This window comes from Eptesicus fuscus, chromosome 10, assembly GCF_027574615.1.
Source record: "Eptesicus fuscus isolate TK198812 chromosome 10, DD_ASM_mEF_20220401, whole genome shotgun sequence".
Classification (NCBI taxonomy): Eukaryota; Metazoa; Chordata; class Mammalia; order Chiroptera; family Vespertilionidae; genus Eptesicus; species Eptesicus fuscus.
In genome coordinates, this window is record NC_072482.1 from 11538407 (window position 1) to 11564000 (window position 25594).

General features: G+C 59.7%; 1 protein-coding gene across 2 annotated transcripts in view; it reads right to left on the minus strand.

Moving 5' to 3' along the window:
• Positions 1-6383: 6383 nt before the first annotated feature.
• The window catches only part of TFEB (transcription factor EB), a 47115-nt gene continuing 27904 nt past the window's right edge, over positions 6384-25594 (minus strand). For both annotated transcript variants that reach the window (XM_054722290.1, XM_008158922.3), the window contains exons 2-9: positions 13049-13280; positions 12723-12977; positions 11601-11678; positions 9871-9991; positions 9722-9778; positions 9194-9269; positions 8456-8603; positions 6384-7490 (exon numbers count right to left, since the gene is read on the minus strand). In XM_054722290.1, the coding sequence (XP_054578265.1) occupies positions 7002-7490; positions 8456-8603; positions 9194-9269; positions 9722-9778; positions 9871-9991; positions 11601-11678; positions 12723-12977; positions 13049-13258 (1434 nt within the window). In that variant the 5' untranslated portion in view covers positions 13259-13280 and the 3' untranslated portion in view covers positions 6384-7001. The remainder of the gene's footprint in view (positions 7491-8455; positions 8604-9193; positions 9270-9721; positions 9779-9870; positions 9992-11600; positions 11679-12722; positions 12978-13048; positions 13281-25594) is intronic.

The window sequence follows — 25594 nt, forward strand, 5'->3', positions numbered from 1 at the left end:
CTGTCTGTGCCCTTCCTGTCCTTGGACAAGTTTCCAAGCCTCTGCACCTTCTCTCCTTGTCATAGTGTGGACAGAACAGTGCCCACCTCCTGGGGGTCACAGAGGACTCAGGGTTCATTCATACACAGTGTTTAGCTCAGGGCCTGGCACAGAGTAGGTGCTCACTGAACAGGGGCTACAGTCCTTCTCAAGGCCTAGCCTAAATCCCTCCTCCTCCAGGAAGCCCGACTGGGCCACCTAAGCCTTCGGTGGTCACTCCCTCTTCTACCTCCCACTGCCTACTCCTCGGGACTCGGTATTCTGACGTGCATCCTTTGTCATAGATATACACCTTGCCTCCATGTTCATAGGAGGTTTGCCATGTGCCAGGCACTAAGTGCTTTACATCAGTAATTCATTTAACCCTCACAACATCCCTATGAAGTAGGTACACTATTATTGCCCCCGTTTTACAGAGGGGAAAAAATGAGACACAGAGAGGTTAAGTAACTTACCCAAGGTCACACAGCAAGTAAAGCGATGGACCCAGGCCAAGGACGCAGGCAAATTCCAAGCCCATACTTTTACCCTCTGCTGTAATCATGGGCTAATAAGCGTTTTGTGGGTGGGAGGATATACACATGACAAGTACCGGCGGGCTTTGTGGAGTTTCCAGTTTCAGTGGTGTGTGCACTTGGGGCTCTCCACCAGGGCTGCACGCATACGTTCATCACATGTGGATAGTGTGTGTGCAGAGATGTGTCTAAAGGCTGCATGTTGCATGCACGGAGAGCTTAGACACCAAGTGGTTGGGGTGGTTGCACACGTGTACGGCGTCCGTGCACCCGGTGTGAATTCCTGCAGGGGGTGTAGAGGGCACCTCACACTCCTTTGTGTGGCCGTCATTCTACCCCAACAGTTAAATACCAGCGAGGGAAGTGGGGCGGGGCGGTTTATCCTTCTTCAGAGATTGAGATGCTGGAGCCTGGAGCGGCTACGTGACGAGCACACTGTGTGTACACGGAGTGTGAGCATTGTGTGATCCAAGTGTGTATGTGTATGCACATGTATATACCTGTGTGTGCATGCTAAGTCCATCACGCACGTGTGTCAGCAGTGCTTAGGTGATTGTGCAGTGCACAGAGGCTATGTGTGACCTGCGCGTGTGTGCACATTGAGAGGTATGTACACTGAGAGGCCAGATTGTTATGATCTCTGAACGCATCATAATCTGGCCACTCAGTGTATATATATTAGAGGCCCGGTGCATGAAGTCGTGCATGGGTGGGGTCCGGCCAGCCTGGCCAGGGGGAGGGGACATGGGTGGTTGGCCGGCCTGCCTGCTGGTCGATCTCCTGGTCGAGGGGACAATTTGCATATTAGCCTTTTAGTATATAGGATATACACTGAGTGGCCAGATTATTATGCGTTCAGAGAACATAATAATCTGGCCACTCAGTGTATGTGCAAGTGCACAGGAGAGGAGATGAGGGGGTGCAGACTGCAAAGTAAGACGGACCTGAATGCCCTTCTTGCCTCTGCCCCTGCCCAGCCCTGTGGTTTGGGACAAATCGCTTCATTCCCCCAAGGCTCCGTTTCCGCGTCCTAAAACGAGAACAGCCACACCGCCCTGTGCGGCTGGGCGGACTGAGGTAGGCTGGAGCACGGTAGGCGCCTGCATGCTATTTGAGGGCGTGTTGTGTGCACATGTACGTGTGTGAGCCCTGAGGGTGTGTACATGCGGCTGTGTGTTCACAGGGTGTGGAGTGTGTAGGGGGAGCACAATGGGTAGGCATGCATGTGTGTCTAACTGCCTGGTGCAGGCTGTGGGGGTGAGGATGTGGGGGTGTCGGGGTGCACATGGTGTAACAGGACCATGTGTGACTGCACGTGTGGGGGGCTGTGCCCCAGGTCCCTCATTCTCGGTGAGGCTGGATTTGAGGAGCCTGGCTGGGCCGAGGGGATGTCTCTGGCTGTCAGGCCGCGGTGGGTGGGGGGTGCCCCTGCTGGCGGTGACTGAGCCCCTGCTCTCCCACCAGGCCTGCCAAAATACAGCGAGACAGGGTGTAATTACCGGCACTTACCGCGGCCATTACCCCCCTCACCGCTGCGTGTGACACACGACCCGTCAGCTCAGCGTTCGCACCATTAAGGGGCCTCATTAGCATCCCGGCTCAGAAGCAAAATTACCCTCACTGCTCATTTCAAGATGTCATCAATTTTAATTTAGGGCCCAAAGATAGTACAATGGGAAGGCCCTCCCGGCCCGCCGCACACGGAGAGGGATGAGGGGGTGGGGGAGGGGCAGGGGCGGCCAGGGCGGAGGGGGACCAGGAGGGAGAAGAGGCTGAGCAAGGAGAGGAGAAAAAATGCCGACCTCCTCCTGCCCCAGAGACGTGCCCAGGCACCCCCTTGGAGGGAAAAGAAATTGAGGGTGCAGCCAGGGGCAGGTCCCTAGTCCACCCACTCCCTTGAGGAAGCTGCGACGTCCGCAGCCACATCTTGAGTGACATGTTGTGCCTAGCACTTTCCTTCAGTTATTCTTTGAATCCCCACAACCACCCTGGGAGGTAGATGTTGAAATCCCCCATTATAGGAAGGGAAACTGAGGCACAGAGAGCCCCAGCAAGCCGAGGCAGAGCCCACAGTTAATTAAATGTGGCCTGTTTGGCTTTGCTGCTCCCTGCCTCTCTGAACCCAGACCCAGGCAGCGTGCCCAGGCCAGCCCCCCACTGCCCATCCCACCAGCCCTGCCGCCCTCAGGCCCCCACACTCTGTGCCCTGGGCCTGGAGCACCCCTCCCTCTCCTACTCAGCCCGGTCCTCACGGCTCAGCTTAACACCACCTCTCCCTTTTGAAAACTCCTCGCTGCATCCTCACTGCTGTCACGTGGCCGTCTCCTCGCCCACCTGCCCTGGGGCTGCTGCCCCTCAGCCCTGCGGCTCCCGCAGCCAGCCCCTCGCTCAGGGCGGGCGCCCAGGCCTGTTGGGCAAATGAATGCCCACCACCTCCCAGCGGCCCTCTGGCCCTCAGGTGGAGGGGAAAGGACCCACAGGTCTGCTCGGCCCACCCCCGTGTTCAGGGAGCAGCGGAGGGGAGGCCAAAGCTGGGGGGGGTGGGGTCCGAGAAGGGCTGTTTCTGTCTGTCTTAGGGGGCACACGCGTGCGCTGAATGAACAAATGATTGACCACATGGCCAGGCGGGTGAAGGTACCTCTCCCCAGGGACGGAAATCTCAGCTGCTCCCTCTCTCGGCCTCGCAGCAGCTGGACTGACTCGCACCCTGGGGAGCTTCCACTTCACAAGCAGAGCCTCCATCTGCAGGGGGACCTTCGCAGGCCAGTGGAGAAGTTTCTGGAAAGTCTGGTTCGGGAGGTGGGGGGAGCCTTCTTGTTATTTCTAGCCGGCTCTACCGGCCCGCATCTGTCCTAACTCACAGTGGGGCTCAGGCCAAGTCCCTGAAACCTGTGGGCCTCGGTTTCCCCAAGTGTAAAGCAGGAGGTGGAAACCCATGCCTCCCACCCGCAGGCCATGCTGAAGCTCAGGGACAAGGCGGCAGGAGGGCCGGGCCCGGGCGCCAGCTGAGGGGAAAGGGCACTGCCAATCACTGCACCTGCCCTCCCCAGACTGAGTCCTGCCAGCCCCCCCTGCTGCCTGACACCCCAGCTCCCTGGCCCCCGCCCCGCCCCCCCCTCATCCTGAGCCCCGAGCTGGGTCCTTGCTGGCGGCAGGCGCCGCTCCCGGTCTCACAGAAGACGGATCGCTCCCTTAATCACTCTGGAAAAGAACCCCAAGCCGATATAATATTATAATTAATTAATTCACTAAAAAGGTATTAAATTTCTCTCCCCCCTGTGGATATTATCTGAATTCATTGACCTTTAGAAAAATCACCCTCTAATTGTAACCAGGTCCAAAAGCATTTGCAGCCCGTCCCTTCTACATTAATAATATCTTCCCGGACCCGGCTCTGGCTGCTTAAATATTGTATAAATTCCACTGCCCCCCTCAGAAAAGAGAGAGCAAAGGAAAAATGAGTCTGGAGGAGCCTGAGAGGGGGAGGGGGCCGGACCCTAAGAGGTGGGGGTCTGGGGGGGCGGAACAGGAGGTGAATGGATGGGGGTCTTTCTAGTCATTCCAGCTGGCATGCCAGGGGGCTTGGAGGGGCACAGGAGGGAAAGGGGGCATGAGCTGGGAGCAGGAGTATTAAATTTGGGGTTCCTTTTTGGAGGCTGCGGGGAGAAGATTCATAGTGTGTATCTGATTCTCCTCCGAGTCAATGGCTCCAAACAGCAAAGGAAGAATCTGATTTAAAGGAACAGTGGGTGACGGGAACCTGTGAAACTCTGAGGAGGCATTTCGAGGTTCTGCTTCTCCACTCCCCCGACCCCCAGGCTTCACGACAGGTGGTGGGCAGGCCTTGGGGAGGCGTGGTTGGACGTGGAGGACACCGAGTGCTGAGGAGGCAGGCACTAAGGAACAGAGAGCCAGTGCCACCCGGCCTGGCCTGAGCGGGGCCCCCAGCCCATGCCTGCCCTTCAAACTCCTGTTAATTCTCCAGGCCGCAGGGGCCTCCTCGGGGAGGTGAGGGGTCAGACAGGCCCATGCCTGCTCTCACCCCCGCCCCCCACTTTTTAAAAATAACTCCCCGCTGTGGACCTTTAGTCTGGAAAGGTGTCTGCCCCACAGAAAGCACGGATGAAGAATGCACCCCTCCTGCTGGCTCAGAGGTGTTCGTAGCCACGGGCCGGAAGCCGCTGGCCTGGCTCCTCTCCAGGTACCTGAGTGTTCCTGCAGACCAGTCCGGACGTGAACTTTCCGGTGGCTTGTGGAAACGGGAGGTGGCACCTCCGCCTGTATTCACCGGCCCCAGGCGCTGCAGGGCCCCCGCAGACTGTTTGGAATGTGCAAAGCAGCCCAGGCTCCCGCCACCCCGCTCCCTGACCCCCCCCAACCTGGCTGACAACCATTAGCTCCTGACCCTTTGGCGCCCTCTTGTGGGTGGAGCCTCACCCACACCCTCAGGCCTGCCCAATGGGCCAGCAGACCCTGCTTCCCAGGAGCCCAGGGGCCAGGAAGCCAGCAGGCGGGTGGATGGTGCGGCTATGGTGGTCTTGAAGGGCTGCGTGAGGGAGCTGATGGGAAGCTTACTCCGCTGAAGGAATCCTCAAATGGGGTTCTCCTTCAATCACCTGAAGGACCAGCGGCCTTCAGCGTCCCCAGACCCCCACCCCCTCGGTGCCCAAACAGCCACACCTGGACCCACCAGCCATCCCTCAGCTGGGACCCAGGGCTTGTCCTAGGAAGGACTGGGGGGTGCTCCCAGCACCTTGGCAGGTCCCCGGCAGTGGGGTGGGGCCTGGGAGGAGGTGCCAGTTCCCCAGGCTGGCTCAAACACCACAAGGTCGTCCACTGCCCCATCTGACCTTGAGATGAATCCTCAGCCCAGTGCCATCAGCGCCGAGCCGGCCCCTTTCCTCCCCGCCCCTCCCGCGTGAATGGCTCCGCGCGGATTTGATCTCCTGCTCTGCACAGAGGACGCTGCCCTCCATTTCCATCCTGGGATTTTCTTATTTTTTTAATTAGGCCCCTTCAGCCTCCCCGGGCCCCATGAGGGGAAATCCATTGTGATCTCTACCTGAAGACACAGGGGAGTGGGGGGAGAACTAGGCAAAGCCCCCAAAGACCCTCTCTCCCTCCCCCGACACCTGGAGCTCAAGCTGCCACTCCACCCCTCGCTGCGCCAAACCCACGTCCCCACCCTGGGCGAGGTCATGCACCCAGGCCCTGGGAGCAGAGGCCCTGAGAGCTGCTCTGGGGTGGGACTGAAGCCGAGGGGAGAACTATCTGGACAGAGCCAGTGTCCTGCGTGCCTGCCTCCTTCCAAACCAGTTCACGTGGGTCCTGGTTCCCCGAACCCAGAGGACACCCCTTCCTCACTAGGGAGGGGTGCTGCTAGAGACTAGAGACACTAAGTCAGCGAGCAGAGGGGCCCGAGCCCACCGAGGGGGTGAAGAATCCGAGAGGTCGCCACCACGAGTGGGGGTGGGGACAGGAGATACGCGCCCCCTACCCGGTCAGGGGTAGCCTGGGCCGAGGGTGTCCAAACAGTAGACTCAACCTAGTTCCCCGCGTCACCCTGCCAGGCGGCTCTGGAGGCGAGGCTGGCGTGGCTGCAGCGCCATCTCGTGGCTGCGAGGAGGGACTTCCCGTCAGCACCAAGCCTGAGGGAGGCTAGCTGGCCCTAGGCAGGGCTGGGGAGCTGGGGGGACCAGGTGAAGGCTTGTTCCCTCCTGTTCCCCCCTGCCCTCACCCCCACTGCGTCCCCAGAAAGGAGCCCCCTGGGTGGAATCCTCCCGTTCTCCGTCAGCCCCAGACCCACTCCAAGGAGACAGGACAAGCGGGTACAAAGCACAGTGTTTACTAAGGCACAAAGTGGGGAGACTGGAGGGGAGCTGCTCTCCCAGCAGAGACCCCACACTAGCCTGAACCCAGCACCCTCTGCCGGCCACCCCCGCCCTCACACCGCCTGGCGGAGAGCTGTTAGCACCAAAGGGGGGCCGGGGGCGCCCCACCTGTGTGAGGGGGGTGTCCAGGCTGGAGGATGGGCTTGTTGCCATCTGAGTCCCAGAAAAGCAGGCCTGGGCTCCCCCTGGACCAGTCACTGCTTCCGAGAAGGAACTTCCTGAACCCCCTGCTCCAACGAGTCCTTCGTTGGTGGGGTGGGAGCTCGGGCTCAGAAGACAGGACCCTCCAGGACCTATTCTCACCTCCAGCACAGCCCCTGGGCCAGGTTCAAGACCTCCTCCTGCCCAGCCCCATCAGAGGGCTGCCCCCGGGAGTACTGAGCCGGGTGGGGGCTTCTCCCGACCCCACAGGCTGCCAAGCGGGCACTAAGTCCAAACAAGGGGCCGAAGGGAGGAGTAAGGCAGGGCAGGTGGCTACTTCACACACAAGTGCAGCCTGAAGGGGGGAGGGAGGCGGCCCTGCCCTCCCAGCCCCCAGGCCTGCCCGTCCCCAGGGTCACAGCACATCGCCCTCTTCCATGCTGAAGCTGCTCCTGCGGCTGCTGGCCTTGGAGGCCTCGGGGGACATGGTGGAGAAGAGGGGGTCGGAGGCCAGCGGCAGCAGTGAGTTGTCCAGGAGCATGAGGTCCAGGTCCTTCTTGGACAGGTTGGGGAACAGGGAGCCGTGCTCTTGCCCCATCGGTTCCGGGTAGCCTGGGGGCCCTTCGTCGCCCCCACCCCCAAAGCTCAAGCTGTGGCTTAAGTCCAGATGGTGGAATGGGGACGGTGGCTGGGGTGGCTGGGCCGGCGGGGGCAGCGGGGCCTGGGGTGGCAGAGTCGGCAGTGACTCGGGGTCGGGAACCTCGGCCCTCAACAGCAGGGCCTCCCCCGGGCCCTCCTCGCTAGGCAGCTCCTGCTTGACCACCTGCTGGGCCAGCTCGGCCATGTTCATGCCGGACGGGGAGGTGGTGGGGAGGCCGTGCACTCGAGCCTGCATCTCCAGCTCCTGCGTTGTGGGCAGACAGAGGGCTAAGGGCACGCACCCATGGACACCAGCTGCCCCCAACCCCTGCCACAGCCCCTGCCCCTCTCCCCTGGCATCCAAGACCACAAACTGTCTCAGCCTAGGGTAGCTTCCCCTATGTTTTTTCAAACTCTAAGTCACAACTCATTAGTGGGTTCTGAAACCACTTAGTGAGTCTTGACCAGCTCTCCCTCTATTTTCCTTAATTGAAATAGACTTGCCTAGACTAGACTAGACTGGACTAGAAATTACCAGAATGCACTGCATCTATTAAGGAGAGGTTCTTTGATGAAACTTTGATCTTTCACTTTGAGTGTGGCTATGTGTGCTGTATTGTAATGCAAATTAGTTATCCACTGTGAGAAATAGAAACAGGAAAGTTTAAAAGCTTCAGTCCAATCGCCCTTTATATAGATGACCAGCCTCAGGTCCAAAGAGCACAGAGACCCTCTAGCCAGGACTAGACTAGAACCCGTGGCTCCAGGTGACTCCCAAGCCTTGGTTCTTGAGTTGGCCTCTATGGCGATCCTTAGCACTATCACCAAAGGGTTTCAACTCTCTGCCTTCCGTACAGGGTGGGTTTGCTCTTTCCTGCCCCCTTGAGGTTAGGTGTAGGCATGCACTTGTATTGATCAATTAACTGTAAGCAGAAGTGTGATGAGTGCCACCTGAAGAGTAACTATGGCTTTAAGAGCCAGCTCTAGATGTACCCGTCCACTGCCCTGGGTCCCAGAATGAAGGTCTCACAGAACAGAACCTCCAGCTGATATTTGCTGCTTAAAGTTGCTGGGAATGTTTGTTACCAAACCATAACATCCTGACTAATACATCTTCCCTTCTCATGGCATCATTCCCATGACTTCAGTAAACACTGCCCCTGAGGTCAAGAGCCAGGGCAGGGGTCAGGAGTCAGAGCTTCCCAAGAGGTCCGAGTGCAGGGGCCAGACCTGGATCCGCAGCCAGAGCTGCTTATTGGTCATCTCCAGGCGCCGAGAGTGGTTCTCAAGCTCCCGGGACTTCTGCAGGTCCTTCTGCATCCTCCGGATGTAATCAACAGAGGCCTTGAGGATGGTACCCTTGTTCCAGCGCACATCCCTGCAGGGCACAGAACCAGAGGTGTGTGCTCAGGGCGGCCAAGGATTTGCCGTGCACTCCGGGGGTGGGAATGAGACCCTGCTTTGGTTTCAGAAGCCGATGCCACCTGTCCCAACTTTGCCCAGGACCCTCAGACCCAGCCAACCCCTATCTGTGGCTGAGGCTGATCTCCCGACACACGGAGCAGGCCCTCCCAGGAACTTCATTGTCACACCCACCTCCCTAACCCCATAGGACCAAGCGATTCAGAACAGCCTCCTTCCCCAGCCTTCCGTTACTGCCACCCAAACCCATACCCGTCCTTGACCCTCAGGCTCCGACCCCAAGCCCCCTCCCCACCAGTCCAATGTCCTCAACGAACTTTCCCTCGTCGTTCCTCCTCCAGGAAGTCCCCCTGCCCCGCCTCACTCCAGAACATCTGCTCATCTGCCTGGAGTTTCCTGATTTGAGTGAAGGAGGGACCTTTTCCCAAACAGCTGATAAGCTCTTAGAAGGCAGCAATCAAGGGATTCTCGTCCCGCCCTTCCCCCTGGCAACCAGCATGGGGCTGTTTGTTCCAGCCCCTACCCTTCCCCCAGAAACCCGCTCACAGGTCGTTGGCCTTGGGGATCAGCATTCCCAACTCCTTGATGCGGTCGTTAATGTTGAACCTCCGTCTCCTTTCAACTAAAGGTAACACATGCAGGAGGGAGCAATTAGAGGCATGAGCACCCCACCTGGGGAGAAGGGCCCAGCCCGAGGTGGGTGCCTTAGCCTTCTGGGAAGTTATGGGCGTCCAAAGGAGTGGGATCTCTACGGGATGGGGGATGGGCGCAAGCCGGGCACCACCAAGGGGCTCTGCGAGGGAGGGCTGCCAGTAGGCCAAGCTGCCTGGGTTTGGACACCCCCACTGCCGGGGAGTCCCCAGGTTCCAAGCCCAAAAGCAAACAATCTGATAAACTCATTCACTCTGAGGTGCTGGGGATTTCATGACGATCTCCCCTGGAGCCCCTCTCCCACCCCTTCCAGAACAAGGCAGTCTCAGCTGGCCCAGTCCCACCAAAGGCCTTGGGGAGGGAAGGCTACCTAGAGCCTGGGCGAGAGGGAGGCAGGGGAAGGGGCTGGTGGGGAGGACTCACTTAGGTTGTGATTGTCCTTCTTCTGCCGCTCCTTGGCCAGGGCCCGGCTCTCAGCATCTGGGGGCCAGGAGAGAAGCAGGGAGGAGCTGAGAGGGAGGGAGGGGAGGGGGAGATGGGGGCCCGGACACAGGGAGGCAGGGAGGAGGTACCTGTAAGCTCACGCTTCTGGGTCAGGTCGGCTGGGCAGGAGCTGCTGGTGACACCCACCAGGGAGGCTGTGACCTGAGGGTCTCCACTGTACACGTTCAGGTGGCTGCTGGACAGCGGCAGCTGTGGGGTGAGGTGGAGAGGGGGGCCCGGTGAGCAGCCCCCTTTCCATGAGGGGTCCTCACTAGGGCCCATCGCTCCAGGTCAGCTTCAGCTCTAAGGGGCCGCAAGCTGCCAGCACCAGAGGCGTCAGAATTCACTGGGGACCTCTCCAGCCGGACACCCCCGCCCTCCTGAGAGTCTGCGGAGTCCAGGGCTGAACAAGCCACAGGCCCCAAGAGTTCGGCCTACACACGGAGCTTCGAGGAGGCAGTGAACGCCAGGTACAAGTTCGGGAGAGGATCTGTCCCCAAGCTTTAGGAGGTCCAGGGGCGGGGCACCTAATCTAAACCGTCCCGGAGGGCATGGAGCTGCAGTCCTGAGCCGAACTGAGAGGAGGGTCCTACCCGGGCGGGTGGGGACTGCCTGCGGGAGTGCAGGGACCCGGGGCGGGCAGGAGGTGAGCTGGACCCTGGCGTGCTGGGCTCAACTTGCAAAGACCTGGGATTTGGGGATGGGCAGCCAGTGGGGGTGTAAGCAAGTGCCTGGCAGGAGCAGATTGGGCTCTGGAAAGACCCCCAGCTCCTACACAGACACATGCAGAGCACATCACAGGCCCAGAGCCCCACACGGTGCACAGGCACCCCACAGGGCACACAGAGACCCCGAGAGGGACCGGGCGTGTGGCCTCGCTCCCTCCCTAGACCTCGATGCCCCTGCTGAGCTACTGGACAACGCCTCATTGGCTGGGGATTGAGGAGTGACTCCTTGAGTCCCCACTGTGGAAAGTGGGGGTGGGGGACGGAGTTTCCTACAGTGGCAGGGGCTGGGTCCAAGACCAGGGCGTCAGGCTCAGGCCCAAGGGGCAGCAGTGAACAGTGGAGGTTCAGAACCCCCAAAAAGGGGTGGGGCACCTGCACCTTCCCCGGCTCAGTGTAAATACGTGTCACCTTTGTGCGCAGTTAGGCGCCCCCCCCCCCCATTCTTGCTGTGTCTAATCTTCCCACCATCCTGCGAGTAGAAGGCATCTTCCCTATCTTGCAGCTGACAGCAAGGACCCAGAAAAGTGAAGAGACTTCCCAAGGTCACAGCCAAAGCCAGAAGCCAGGCCTCTTGATTCCACTCCTGGCTCCGTCCCACCTGCCGCCTCCCTCTGCCCAGGAGGCCCAGAGAGCGCTCTCGCTGCCAGAGGCTCTGGAGGAAGGGGACGGAGCCGCCATGTCCCTCGCCCCATGGAGTGAGGCCACGGGCCTGGCCTGCTGGGCCCTAGGCTTGGAGAAGGGGGAGCCCCGGAAGCCAAAGGAGCTCACCAGCTCTGGGCCTCCTTGTGGCCACTGCTGCCCTGGAATGCTCCCTGCCCGCCTCTGCTGAGGCCCAGCCCCGGGCCCCCGGCCCCCACCCCCCAGGGAGCCTCCCGAACGGTGTCACTTGTCCCTGCTGAAGTCCCATCGTGTGTGCAGGTAGACACACGTCCCTCGGGATCCTAGTTGTCCCGGGCCCGGGGCCCCCGTTACATGATTTGATGGAGGCGACCCGGTTCTGGTTCTCTCCAGACTGAGCCGTGGAGGACCTCGGCCCCTCCCTCTGACGCCGCCTCTCCCTCTGCCGCCCCACCCGCCCCGGCCAGCAGTACCGTATTGGGCATCTGAGACTCAGGATTGATGAAGCCCAGGACGTCGTCCAGACACATAATGTTGTCGATGACGTCAAACTGAAAGAGAAAAGTCTGCTGGGGAGGGCCTACCAGGAGGGCAGGGCTGCCGGGCCTTCCCTGGGGCACCTTGGAGCCCACCCTATTCCACTCCTGATGGGGGGCGGCGGGGGGAGGAGCCCATGAGCTTCCAGGTCCCACAGCCCCGGGACCCAGCCAGGTCTCCTCCCCAAGGAGCCACACGGCCCAGGGGATTGGCTGTGCAGGTTTCCTGTGAGCCTCCCAGCAGGCTGGGCTCCCGGACGACAGGCCATGTCCCCCTCAGACTGGGGCTCCCTGAGGACAGGGCTGTGTCCCCCTCAGACTGGGGCTCCCTGAGGACAGGGCCGTGTCCCCCTCAGACTGGGGCTCCCTGAGGGCAGGGCTGTGTCCCCCTCAGACTGGGGCTCCCTGAGGGCAGGGCTGTGTCCCCCTCAGACTGGGGCTCCCTGAGGACAGGGCTGTGTCCCCCTCACACTGGGGCTCCCTGAGGACAGGGCCGTGTCCCCCTCAGACTGGGGCTCCCTGAGGACAGGGCTGTGTCCCCCTCAGACTGGGGCTCCCTGAGGACAGGGCCGTGTCCCCCTCAGACTGGGGCTCCCTGAGGACAGGGCTGTGTCCCCCTCAGACTGGGGCTCCCTGAGGGCAGGGCTGTGTCCCCCTCAGACTGGGGCTCCCTGAGGTCAGGGCCGTGTCCCCCTCAGACTGGGGCTCCCTGAGGACAGGGCCGTGTCCCCCTCAGACTGGGGCTCCCTGAGGGCAGGGCCGTGTCCCCCTCAGACTGGGGCTCCCTGAGGACAGGGCCGTGTCCCCCTCAGACTGGGGCTCCCTGAGGACAAGGCTGTGTCCCCCTCAGACTGGGGCTCCCTGAGGACAGGGCTGTGTCCCCCTCAGACTGGGGCTCCCTGAGGACAGGGCCGTGTCCCCCTCAGACTGGGGCTCCCTGAGGACAGGGCCGTGTCCCCCTCAGACTGGGGCTCCCTGAGGGCAGGGCCGTGTCCCCCTCAGACTGGGGCTCCCTGAGGGCAGTACCTTGGTGGCAGCCATGGCCAGCTCCTCACTCACCTCCCTCTCAGGGTTGGAACCAATGTGCAGCATGGCCATGGGACTGTTGGGCGCACTGTTGCCCGCTGAGGAGGACACCACATGGCCAGCCCGCACCCCCGGGGAGGCGGCTGGCAGGGGCTTCGGGGAGCCCTGGGCAGGGCTGATGTGGGCAGCAAACTTGTTCCCGTAGGTCTCGGACAGGTACTCCCGCACCTTCTGGTCCCGGGACTGCTGCAGGTGGTAGGAGGTGGGGTTCTCCAGGTAGGACTGCACCTGGCAGGGGAGAAGGCGGCTCGAGTGTGTCCGGGGACAGGCAGGAGGGGACGGGCCGGGGCGAGCCCTACCTTCAGCACCTCCCCGGGCACAGGGGGTGGAGACTGGAAGTGGACGGGCGTGCTGATGGCCGGGGTGGGCGGCCCCCCCAGCTGCTGCTGCTGCTGCTGCTGCTGCTGCATGTAGTGCATGACGGCCTGCTGCTGCATGCGCTCCCGCTGCTCCTCCTGCTGCGCCTGCTCCCGCATGAGCTGCATGCGCAGCCCGATGCGCGACGCCATGGCGGCCGCTGGCGCTGGCTTCCTGCGGACAGGGGACAGGGGCCAGGGGACAGGTCTGTGAGGCGTGGCCGCTTCCGAGCACTGGGGCTTGGGGGCGGGGCCCGGGCCAGAGGGAGGGCGCTCATTGCACAGCAGACGCCGGGGCCCGGAGCAGGGACGGGATTTGCCCAGGGTCACCGCGGAGCCTGGAATGCAAGCGCCTGGGTCCTGGGGCGGAAGCGGATTCCTTCTGCTTCGCTCGCTGCAGGTGTCAGCCCCCAACACTGGGATCACCTCCCTCCGCTCCCTCACACGGGGGGGCCGGTCAGATCTGACCTCAGGTGCGTCCCCGTTTGCCCTCCACCTCGCTGCCACGTTATCTGGTCCTGGGCAGCCTCTTCCTTCTCGAGCCTCACTAGATTCTACTCAGAACTCTAATCCGAGGGATCCCGTTAAAGCCCGAGTCAGATCCTGCCCCTCCCTCTGCTCAGAACTCACCATGGCTCCCACTTCTCTCAGAAAAAGCCCAAGTCCTCACCAGAAAGGGGCTCTGGGGTCTGGGCCCACCCTGTGGACCCTCTGACCCCGCGCCTCCTGCTCTCCCCTCTCCACCTGCCCTCGCCACCCCGACCCTCAGACACCAGGTGCGCTCCCACCTCAGGGCCGTGGCACCGGCTCTGCCCTCCGCCTGGATGCCCTTCCACCAGATCCCGGGTGGCATTCGCAGCTCCTTCATCTTCAAGGGCCATAAATATCACCCACAGAGACTTTCCATGACCTCCTCCTTTAAAATTGCAAAACCCCCACCTCTTTCATGTTCTTCCGTATCACCTATCGCCGTCTTAAATATTATGCATTTTTGCTTCGTTCTTTCACTCACTGTCTATCTCTTACCAGGAATGCACGCTCCCCTGAGGGCAGGAATTTTGTCTGTCTTGTTCCCTGCTGTCCCTTTGGCCTCCAGCCCAGGGCCTGTGACGGCAGACGCTATCGCTCTATCAATGCGCTGCGTGCAGGGAGCGTTTGCTATTTATGAACCGGCACTGGCCACGCAGCAGCGAGCCGAGCGCAGCCCCTGAGCTCCTGGAGGCCACGGTCCCACAGGAGGAAGGCAAGTCGGAGGCCAGGACAGCCCAGGGCAGGGAGGGCCGCTCCAGGCACCAGTGCTCCCAGTGGGCTTCTCACTGCCCGGCTCGGCAGCCTGAGCTTCGATGGGCTCGGGTGGGGCCGGGGGCTGAGGCCTCCAGGCCTAGTCTGAGAGGAGGCAGGGCAGGACAGAAGGAGGCCTGCAGCAGGGCCCACTCTGTCCCTGGCTCACTAAGTGGCCCTGGTTACATCCTCTCTGAGCCTCCGTCTCCCTGTGCACAATATCGCCATCTTAAATATTAAATATTGATGGGGTAGGCCTGGGTGATGTCTAAGGTCCCTCCCAGCTGGGATGGGCTGAGACTCTCGGAAAGGTAGCCCAGCCTCCACACAGGTCCTGGCAGGGGCTGGAGGGTCCCATCCCAGGGATATTGCAAGAGGCGGCATGACTGCATTTTAGCACGTGCTATCCAGCAGGACAGGCGTGAGCTTGAATCCCAGCTCTGCCGCCACTTTGCTGTGTGACCTTGGGCAAGTCACTTAACCTCTCTGAGCCTCAGTTTCCTCACCTGTAAACAGTTTCTACATTAGAAGATTGATGAGAGTGTTCGATCACAATACTGCGGCTTGAGCAGCGCATGGCACTGGGGAGGCTGAGTGGGTAATGCATAGGCTGAGTGGGTAATGGATAGGCTGAGTGGGTAATGGATAGGCAGGGTCAGCTGCCGTGCAGAGCAGAGGCCAGAGCTGCACCCTGGGGCCTAAAAATGGGCCCGAGACCTCTGCGGGTGGAAAAGGAAAGCACGTGGCTGACAGGTTCGGTCAAATGCCAGGCACCAGACATAAGCATGAGCGGGAGGTCCTGGCCAAGATTCCATGAAAGTCACCGGACCCTGGGAGTAACAGCAATCCACATGTCTGAGCGTGCACCGTGTGCGGGTGCTGTGCGGCGCGCTTCAGCTCCCACAGCCCCACGAGGGAGTGGTTGGTATTATTCTCCTTTTACAGACAAGGAAACTGAGGCACGGGGAGGTCAAGGATCTTGCAGAGAAGACAGTGTCTGGGATCCAATCCCAGGCTGTGGGGAGGGGCTTGTCCCAGGTTGCATGTCTGGTTGGTCCAGGGCCAGGAATGGAGTCCAAGCCAGGAGACCCCCACCCCAGTCCCCGCCCACCACCACAGCTGCTTCCCTACCAAGTGGGACAGCACCATCGCCTCCAGGTCTGAGCATTCAGCGGCCCTCCCTCACCACCGTGCTCCCTTCACCGTCCTCCCCGCTCCGCCCTCCTAGGCCAGGAGGTAGTCAAGGCGCCGCCTCAGCCACAGGGGCCTCTGCCCAGCTCTCAACCGAACAGTCCCAAGGAGCGAGGGGCAGACACCCCCCTCTTCCCCTTCTCTGTCCTGTAGCAGGGGCACAGCTGCAGCCCCCACCCCTTTCCCGTGCCCTTCCGGAGGGGGAGCCTGTCTTTGACCCACTGTCCACCTCACACAGCAGTCCCGCGGGCTCTGACCCCAGCCCAGCCCTCCCCACTCCCTGCAGCTGCCCCACACTCACACAGCAGCGCTGGGCAGCTCCTCGGCCTCAGGGACAATCTCACTTCAGCTGGCCTCTGGGGAGGGGCTGGGCCTGGCAGTGCCAGCCGGCGCGGGGAGACGGGGGTGGGGTGGGGGGGGGAGAAGGAGCCCCTTGTTTCTCTGACAAAGGGCTGGGCTAGAGCTGGCTCTGCCCGAGGAGACCCCGGCGGGCCCTGCGGCCGCTCTGGCTGCCCAGCCTCAGTTTGCTTGCGTGTCAGGTGGACGCAGGACTCCCGGCGCCACCGCCCTCGGGGACAAGATCTCAGAGATTGTGAGCCATGCAGAGCCTGAGCATCAAGGCTGTGGGTTGTCCCAGCCTGTCCCCGTCCTCGACAGGGTGGCTCAGTGGCCCATTGTCAAAGCTGTCACCCCTCACAGAGCTGCTCTTCCCACAAAGTCCCAGTCTCCTCCCTGAGCCCCTGGGCTGGGTGTGCGGTTGAGGGAGGGACTTGGTGTGCGGTTGAGGGAGGGACTTGCAGGGATCCGTGGGTGGATGAGGTGGTCCAGGGGAGACCCTGGGCATGCTAACCTTACCCCCCAAGCACACCTGCTCACTCTCAAATCTGAGGGGCCATTCGCAGCCTCTCCAGTGCCCGGTCTTGGCAGGAAGAACAGAGGAGGGACACAGGGGAGCCCCAATGCCCCGTGCATGGTGAGCACACGATACAATATGCACATGATGTATTCTAGAGCTGTACCCCTGAAACCTACATAATGTTACTAACCAACTCACCCCAATCCTATCTAATAAAAGAGTAATATGCAAATCGACCGTCACTCCAACACACAAGATGGCCGCCCCCATGTGGTCAAAGATGGCCGCCCCCATGTGGACACAAGATGGCTGGTAGGGGAGGGCAGTTGTGGGAGATCAGGCTAGCAGGGGAGGGCAGTTAGGGGTGACTGGACTGGCAGAGGAGGGCAGTTGGGGGCGACCAGACCTGCAGGGGAGGGCAGTTGGGGGTGATCAGGCCAGCAGGGGAGCAGGTAGGTGTCGGTCAGGCTGGCAGGGGAGTGGTTAGGGGGTGATCAGGCTGGCAGGCAGAAGCAGTTAGGGGCAATCAGGCAGGCAGGCAGGTGAGTGGTTGGGAGCCAGCAGTCCTGGATTGTGAGAGGGATGTCCCAGATTGGAAAGGGTGCAGGCTGGGCTGAGGTACACCTCCCCACCCCCCACCCCCCATGCATGAATTTTGTGCACCGGGCCTCTAGTAAAGTAAGTAAAAAGCAAAAGAAAATGCTCCTGGACCCCTCTCAGCATCAGGCCTCCAGGCCTCCAGGCCCCCAGGCCTGGGAAGAGTCCCCCATGCATGTCTTCAGCAACCAGGAGCCTGGAGTGCCTGCTGCTGAGCACTGGGGCTGGGTGCTTCCCCCAGCCTTCTCCCTGCCCTACCCCTGCACAGCCCTCCTCCTGAGGGGGGGTGGGGTAGGTCTGATGCCCCAAAGAATTCTTGCTCCTGCCCAGTTGCATGGAAAATGCAGCAGGGACTAAAGTTTCAGCCGAGAGAACGAGAGCCACCCCCATCTGCACCCTTGGAACCCACAGGCCACTTCCTGCCACTGTTGATCCAGAATCTCCCAGCCGACTCTACCTCTGCCTGAGCTGACTCTGGGCTCTAGCTTAGTTATGACCAAAATGAGCTGCGCAGTCCAACAGACTGGGCTGGGGCCCCCGCTCTGCCCAGACTGGCTGGGTGACGCTGGGAAAGCCACTGAGCCTCTCTGTGCATTGGTGTCCTCCTTGGTAAAACGGAGCCTCAGCTCCCCATGGGTTGTTGGGAGGATTCCAGAAGACGGTGAGGGTGCAGAAGTGTCAGCTGACTTCAGGCCCTGCTCCGCATTCCCTGGGGCTGTGGAGGGGCAGGGGTTCTGGGGACAGCCCCTCAGGCACCCCGTTTCCACTCTGTGCTCCCTCCCGGCTCCTCTGCTCAGGGCCAGGGCAGGCTTCTACCAGCGTGCGTGCGTGTGTGCGTGCGTGCCTCCCTCATCAGTCACCTCACCTCAATATGAGCGGCTGAGCAGAACCTTTCCTGAGGGAAGATGTGGACAGAGGACAAGGAAAGAGAGAGATATCGCTGCCTCCCCACCCCTTCCCCCCGTGAGACAGACAAGGAGAAAGAAGACCCCAGAACAGAAAAGTCTTGACATAGGAAAAAGGACCTCAAAGATACCTCGTTGAGCGGAAAAGGCAAACTGCAGAATGAAATGTCCAGCTTGGGCACTCGGCAGGAAATGGGTAAGTGTGCAGAAGAGATTAGAAGGATCAGAATGCTTTTTGAATGCTTGCCTGGACCAGGGCTGGCAAGTGCTTTTCAAACATTAACTCCTCTCTTCTTCACAGCAGCTCTGTGAGGTGACGACCGTGGCCCCCAATTTTCAGGGAGACACTGAGGCACAGAGACGTAAAGTAACTTGCCCAAGGTTTCACAGCAGATAAGCAGCAGAATAGAAACTGGATGCAGGCAGCCTGGTTCACAGCCCCCACTCTTTATCCGCTGTTCTGAGCTTCCCAACACCCCAACTGCTCAGAGTGGTTCCTGCTGGGAAGGAGAGTGGGGGGATGGGGAGCGGTAAAGAGGGGGTTTTATAGTTTCTTATTCCATTTTCTAATCACTTACTCTTATTGTGATATGTGCTACTTGTGTGATTCTTTTAAAACAAGGGAAAAGGAAGTGTCCGAAGTTGGGGTCTCCCACGTCTACCTGGAGTCTGGCCCAAGCCCTGCCCTGCTCAGTGCCATAGTTGTTGGGTCAGCCAAGGGCCCTGGGTGAGGACACTGATTGGCCACCAGAGGCCCGGGGCCAAGGTCAGAAGGCCATGCCAGTTGGAGTTCTAGGGCCAGGACCCAGGGCCCGTCGCCGTTTCCACTCCGGGCCCCAGACGAGAGCCTTCAGAGGCAGCACCATCTGCTCTCAGCTGCGGCAGGCCCTCCCCTGGCCGGGCGGAGCTGCCTGGGGGCCTTTCTGCCTTCCAGGTGACCCTTTAGAAACTGGAGCAGGAAGCAGAAAACGCACACGCGCCACTTGCCAGCAGCTCCGTTCCTGAGCGATGCCGACAGAAAAGCGTCCATGAGCCTCGCCGAGGACACGCACTGCGCCGTCACAGCCGCGCCGTGGAGAGCAGCCCACCCTGGGAAACACCCCGGTGCCCATCGACCGGAAAATGGGCAAGAAGTGTGGTCTGTCCCAACACCGGCGAGCTACTCACGAGGAGCGTGAGCCCACTGCCGCTGCACAGTCAGTGACTCGCAGACGTGATGTTGATCGAAAGGAGCCAGACACAGAACGGCGTGCCGCGTGACCAATGCTTGTCAAGTCCAAAAACGAGCGAAACGAATCTCTGTTAGAAGCCGGGATCCTGGTTGCCGAGGTGGGGAGTGACGGGGACATGGCCCCGGACGGCTCGGGCAGGGGGGGCTAGGAATGTTCTGTAACTTGATGTGGGCGTTGGGGACACGGGAGTGTCACGTTTATGAAAATGATCCAGCTGCTCACAATTTGTTTACCTTCTGTGTGTTACACTTTCATTTTTAAAAATTACATAAGAATGAGGGCAGATCTTGAATAATTTAGAAGGAGAGTTGCATAAATTGCCCTCCCACCCAAGTGAGGCTACGGCTTTAAACTTCCTTGGGTACCAGGCAGCTCAACACAACTGCCCAAGTGCAGCTGGTACACCCTCTTTGGGAAGGCAATTTGGCGATCGTTGCCAAAGCCGTAAGGAAGTAATGCTAAGTGCAGGAACCGCTTTCCGCATCAAGATGCCCATCACCGGCTACACCGAACAATGAAAAATGTCAGTGCGCAGCAACAGGTCGCTCAGCTAGAGTGTGGTGCTTCCCTCCTGATGGGGCATTCTGTTTACGATAAGCAACGTGGGGGTACGTCCAGTGACAAAACGTAGGGGTGCAAATTGTAAATAAAATCTGATCATCAGCCCTGGCCAGTGTGCGCAATGGTTAGAGCGTCCGCCCGTGCCTGGAAGGGTCTCGGGTTCGATTCCCAGTCAAGGGCGCATACCTGTTCTGCAGGTTCAATCCCTGACCCCAATTAGGGTGCATGCGGGAGGCAACCCATGTGTCTCTCGAATCGATGCTTCTCTTTTTCTCTCCGCCTCCTGCTCTCCCTTCCACTCTCTCTGAAAAGCAATGGGAAAAAAATATCCTTGGGCGAGGATTAACAAAAAATAAATTTTAAAAAATCTGATCATCACCATGTACAAATATGTACAGAAAAACCTCTTGGGAGAAATATATAAAATATTACTGTCTTCTTTGGAAGATGTACTTGTGTGGTGTGTGTTTTTTCCTTTTAACTTTTGGAATGTTCTTTTTCTATAATGAACGTGTATATGTTTTTAATTGGGAACAACATTCTATACTAATAGCTAATGCTTATGAAGTCCTCACTATGTGCAGGTGCGTTCAAATCACCTTAATTATCACAGTTATTTCATGACGTGGGTAACGGGGCTGCCCCCGCCCCCTTTCGGATGAGAACACAGGCGCAGAGCAGTTGGCAGTTGCCAAAGGTCACAGAGCTAGTGAGCGGCGAGGCTGGACCCTGGCCGCCTGGCTCCACCACCTAAACCCTCAGGCTTAGCGTTTGGCCTTGGTCCTGCACTTGGGGTGAGGGACGCCACATTTTATTTGGGGTTCCCACGGAAGAATCACCCCTTACCATCAAGGAGTTTCAGCTGATCTCTGATCTCTTTCATCCAACCCAGGGCCAGAGGGTGCCTGGAACGATGAAACGGCCTGGAATCCCCAAACACAAGCAGAAAAACTACCCCCCTCAAAGGGCAGAGATAATTTCCTGCATTCCCAGAAAAACACATGTCTGGCGGCTGAAACAACACAGTGTGCGAGCCCAGGGGCCGGGACGCCTGTTTAAGCCATTTATTGCATTCTGTGCCTCCGGTCAGAAGTTGTCTTCTGACCCGTCGGCTACAAACTACCGGTTGCACGGGAACTGTGCCGTGTGGCGGAGGGACATCAAACCGACCCCTAAAGGAAGGCCTTCTGACAGGTGCCAGGCTCCGGAGGCAGGGGAAGGGGCCCCGTGACCTCCTGGGGAAGCTTTCAGCCCTGGGAAGGGAAGAGAGAGAAAGATTCCAGGGCTGGCGTTTGTCTTGTTTTCTCCGAGCCCGCCCTGGCAGGGGAGGCCGCAAAGGAAAGCCGGGTGAAACAGGAAACGGAACAAGAATGTTCACATAATCCCCCCACCTCAGGAGAAGGCCATCCCGAACCACCAAGGTGGTCACGGTGCCCACAGGGCCTGGGGGCATCAGTTGGGTTGGACCCCAAGAGAGCTAGGGATGGCGAGGCGCCGTAAGATTCCCAGGAGCCAGCAGTCCTGCCCACAGGAGGCCGTGGGAACTTGCCAAGTCCCTGAACCTGACTCACTGTCTGAGCCTGGCCTCAGTCTTCCCATCAGGCAAGTGGGGCTTCCCCGCCAGGGCCACCTCCCACAGAGCAGTTGTGCCCTAAGCTGGGTGCCTCTAGTAAAGTGTTCCATCCATTCTCTCTCTCTCTCTCTCTCTCTCTCTCTCTCTCTCTCTCTCACACACACACACACACACACACACACACACACACACCATCAAGACCCCAGCCTGGGGCAGAGCAGCCCACAGTAACCCCAGCTCTGTCTCTCCTGATAGGACAGGGCAGGATGGCCTGGACCAGCATTTCCGCTCCTGGGCACCCTCTTTGCTTCTTCTCCAACCGCCTGGGTTTTATAAGGTGTTTTGTTTTCGTTTTCCTCCCAAAGCTTGTAGATCACATGATTCACGGCAGTGCTAGGGAGAGGCGGTGGACAGTGAATGATGCCCACCTTTGGACTCTGAAGAGGTCAGCAGGCGGGCACTCAGCACAGAGCCACACGCCGGAGATACTCCCCGAGGCGGTTGTCACTATGTTACCTGGCCCGGTGCCCCCTACAGGTCATGAAAGGCAACAGCGGGGCTCCCTCCCATGCCCAGGAGAGCGGGTGAAAGTCACCGTCGCCCCTGGAAGTGTGCTTTGTTTGATGGAAGGTATTTGGTACCAGGAACAGAAATGAGGTCAGTGGTGCATGCTTTTAACATTTTCATTTTAGCATCTGGGCCTTTTTCCTTTTTATTGAGGTGTAATGTTCCCCAGCAAAACGCACAGGTTTTAAGGGAACAGCTCGAAGGCTTCTCACTGGTGAGCATCCACGGGTATCGCTGCCCAGACTAAGGTGGAGCACATTTCCATTCTCTGGAAAGCTCCTTCCAGGACCCTCTCCCGGAGGGACCCGCGGTCTGACTCCATCGCACGGCTGTGTCACCTGACCTTGGACAGACTAAAGGCTGTGGTGCAGGATGTGGTTCCTGCAACATAATCACTCGGCCGAGTGGGAACACTGTTGGCGCAGGCTGAGCGCCCCTGTGTGTGATGAATACGACTGGGGAGCAAACAGTGAATTACAGGAGGAAACGAAGGCTCCGAAAGGGTGAAGCAGAGCAACACTCGAACCCAGGACGCACTCCACTCCACCATGCAGGTGCCTGGAGGTGGGGAAGAGGGAAGCCACAGGAGCTCCCAGCCGGCTCAGTGGCCTCCAGTGCCCACAGCTCAATCCCACAGGAAAGGGTAGGAGCTGGCGTCTCCTGACTGGTAGGCCTGTTGGCCCAGGCCAAGGCAAGGCAGGGCAATTCTGCAGCGAAGGGGCAGCCTGAAAGGCAATCCCAGACCAGAGGGGAGCCCGTCCTGTCCCATGGGGTCTAGCTGGACCTGGGCATGAGGCCAGCCCAGGAGGACAGTGGGGACAAGGAGACATACTGAGGGCAGCGTGCAGAGGAACAGGTCCGGGGGTCCACCCTTGTGATGTGCACAGATATAGCCCACGCAGTCTCTCTCTCTCTCACAGATATAGCCCACGCAGTCCCTCTCTCTCTCACAGATATAGCCCACGCAGTCCCTCTCTCTCTCACAGATATAGCCCACGCAGTATCTCTCTGTCTCTCTCTGTCTCTCTTTGTCTCTCTCTGTCTCTCTCTCCCTCTCTCTCTCTCTCTCTTTCTCTCTCTCACAGATATAGCCCACGCAGTCTCTCTCTCTCTCTCTCTCTCTCTCTCACACACACACACACACACACACACACACACACACACACACACGACCCTCACCCTGCCCCTCAGTGGGCGGCTGCCTTCCTCCTGGCTTGAAGTGGGCAAGGGGTCTGAAAGGCCTCTCTCCCTTCTCCCTGCACGCCCCTCCTGGACACCCGGGGCACTTGAGCGTCCTGCCTGCGTCCACCCTGCCCTGTTCTCTGGTTGTTTCCTGGCCACCTACCAGTCTCCCAGCTACAAGGAGGCTTCCAGAGCAACCAGTTTCCTCCTCCAGAACCCCACCCCTCGGACTCCCCAGAATGAGACTCAGGGCCCTCAGAGGCTGCTGTCCAATGGCCCAACACCTGCTCAGTGATCACCCGTTCTCTCCGCGGCAAACTCCCCGAGTCCCTACCAGGCACTGGCTGCTCCATAGGACCTACCGCGGGGTCTCATGTGTCCTCCACAGACCCCTCACGGACAAATGGCACCTCTAGCAGGTGAGAAAACCGACTCACAAAGTGACCTCCCAAGGTCACACTGGAAGAGCACAGCAAAGTGGGGGTGCAAACCCAGTCTCTCTCAGGGGTGTGGCCAGCACAGGTGAGGAAGCCAGGGCCCACGGGAAGACGCAGGGACATGGATTACTGTGGCGGCCTCAGAGGGCCAGCCCTTGCTTCTCCATCCGCCAGCTGCTTGGACAGGGAGGGCTGGTTGACTCCTGCAGGTGCCAGGGGCACAGAGGACATGCAGCCACACCTGGAGTGGCTTCTGGCTCCCACATAAGGGCTCACTGCAAACCCAGCCCTCCCTGCCTCAGGCCCCGCCCACAGAGCTTCAGGCCTGCCCCTGCCCCGCTAGGGCTCCTCATCTCCTCCATCACCTGCACCACACCTCTCACAGCCTCTCCAGTCTCCGCTCAGCGTGGACACTGCAAATGAACCCCCTTTTTGGCCCCCTTGCTAAGAGTTTAATCTGCCTCTGAGTGCTTTGAAAACAACCTCGTTATAACGGAAGAATCCAGGCTTTGCTAAATAAAAGAAGACACTAGAAGAGGGGAGGGGAAAGGAGGGCGGGTAAACACCGGTGAGCAGGGACAATCGCATTAAGTTCACAGAAGGTGGCCTTTATCTCTTATCTCCCTGTATAAACCAACAGGTTTACTGCGCACCAGGCAGAGGGAGCAACTGACGCACAGAGAGGCCCCCCACTTGCCCCGGATCACACAGCTGGTGGGCAGTGGAACTGGGCCCCTGGTCAGGGAGTCTGAACACCCAACCCCTGCCTGCCCGGGCTGAGTGCGGGGAGCACAGCCGTGTGCTGGGCGCCCAGGTGGGAGTCTGTCTGGAGAGGATCTGAGGAGGCAGGGAGGAGGCCTTACGACCATTAGTGGAGGGGCCCTGGGCGAGGAAGGTGGGGCAGACATGGGCCCACTCCAGCACACTCTCCATTCAGCCCCTCCTTCCCTTCGAGCACCGCCCACCCCCACCTCAGAACCACCCAGGGCTGCCCCGGCAGTTCCCGGACAGCTGTGGTCCATCCCCTCACCATCCCCTCGGCTGCATCTGGTCCTGAGTCTGCCCTCAGGCAGACAGCCGGGGTTAGTGGAAAGTGCTCTGGACACTGACAGAGCAGGGACAGGTACTTAACCTCTCAGAGCCTCAGTTTCCCCATCTGTAAAACAGACGCTCCTCCCTCGAGTAGGTGAGGGGATGGAAGGAGCTGAAGGGGTGGTGTGCCTGGCACCTCGGAGGTGGTCCACCAGAGTCAGTTCCCTGGCCGTGTGAGCAGCGGCAATCTGGATGGAGCTTAGATGGGAGGGGCCTTTAAGTCCTCACCACTCAAAGCCTGATCCCCGGGCATCACATCCTCGGGGGGCTGGTTAGAACAGCAGGCTCGGCCCAGCCCAGAATCTGCGCTTCACCATAGCATCCTAGGAGACATGTGGGCCATTAATGTCACTTTATTGCAGCTTCTGGAGGCTTGGTCACCTGGTTCCAAGCATGAGCGCTAGTGACAGGTGGGAAGAGACGGCAGTAGGTACCGGCTCCAGGTGGAGGGAGATGCTTTAAGGGTCCGGCAGGGCCTTTCTGAGCCCCACAGTGAACGGGGGCAAACAGCCCTGACTCAGGCCCAGGAGCCAAGGTGGGGGCTGAACACAGGGCTCCGGGCCGGCTCTGCGCTGGGCGCTCACTGGGGACAGAGGGGCAGCCCAGGTCTGTGGGGAGGCAGCCCGGAAGCTGACAAGGTTATCAGTGGAAAGGCGCCCAGACAGGCCACCTGAGACACACCACGCACACAGCACATCCTACACACACACCATGCACACACATGAACACGTACCATCCTCTACGCACCGCCTGCGACCTTCCTGCCCTGAGAGCAGCCCCAGCAGAGAGCAGACGGCCTTGAGCAGGGTGTGCCCTCTGCAGCTGGCCTAGGAGACCACTCTTTTTTTTTTTTTTTTAAGAATTTTTTATTGATTTTAAGAGAAAGAGGAAGAGGAAGGGAGAGAGAAACATCTCTGTGAGAGCAGAACATTGATCGGCTGCCTCCTGCACGCCTCCCACTGGGGACAGAGCCAGCAACCCGGCATGTGCCCTGACCAGGAATCGAACCAGCAAG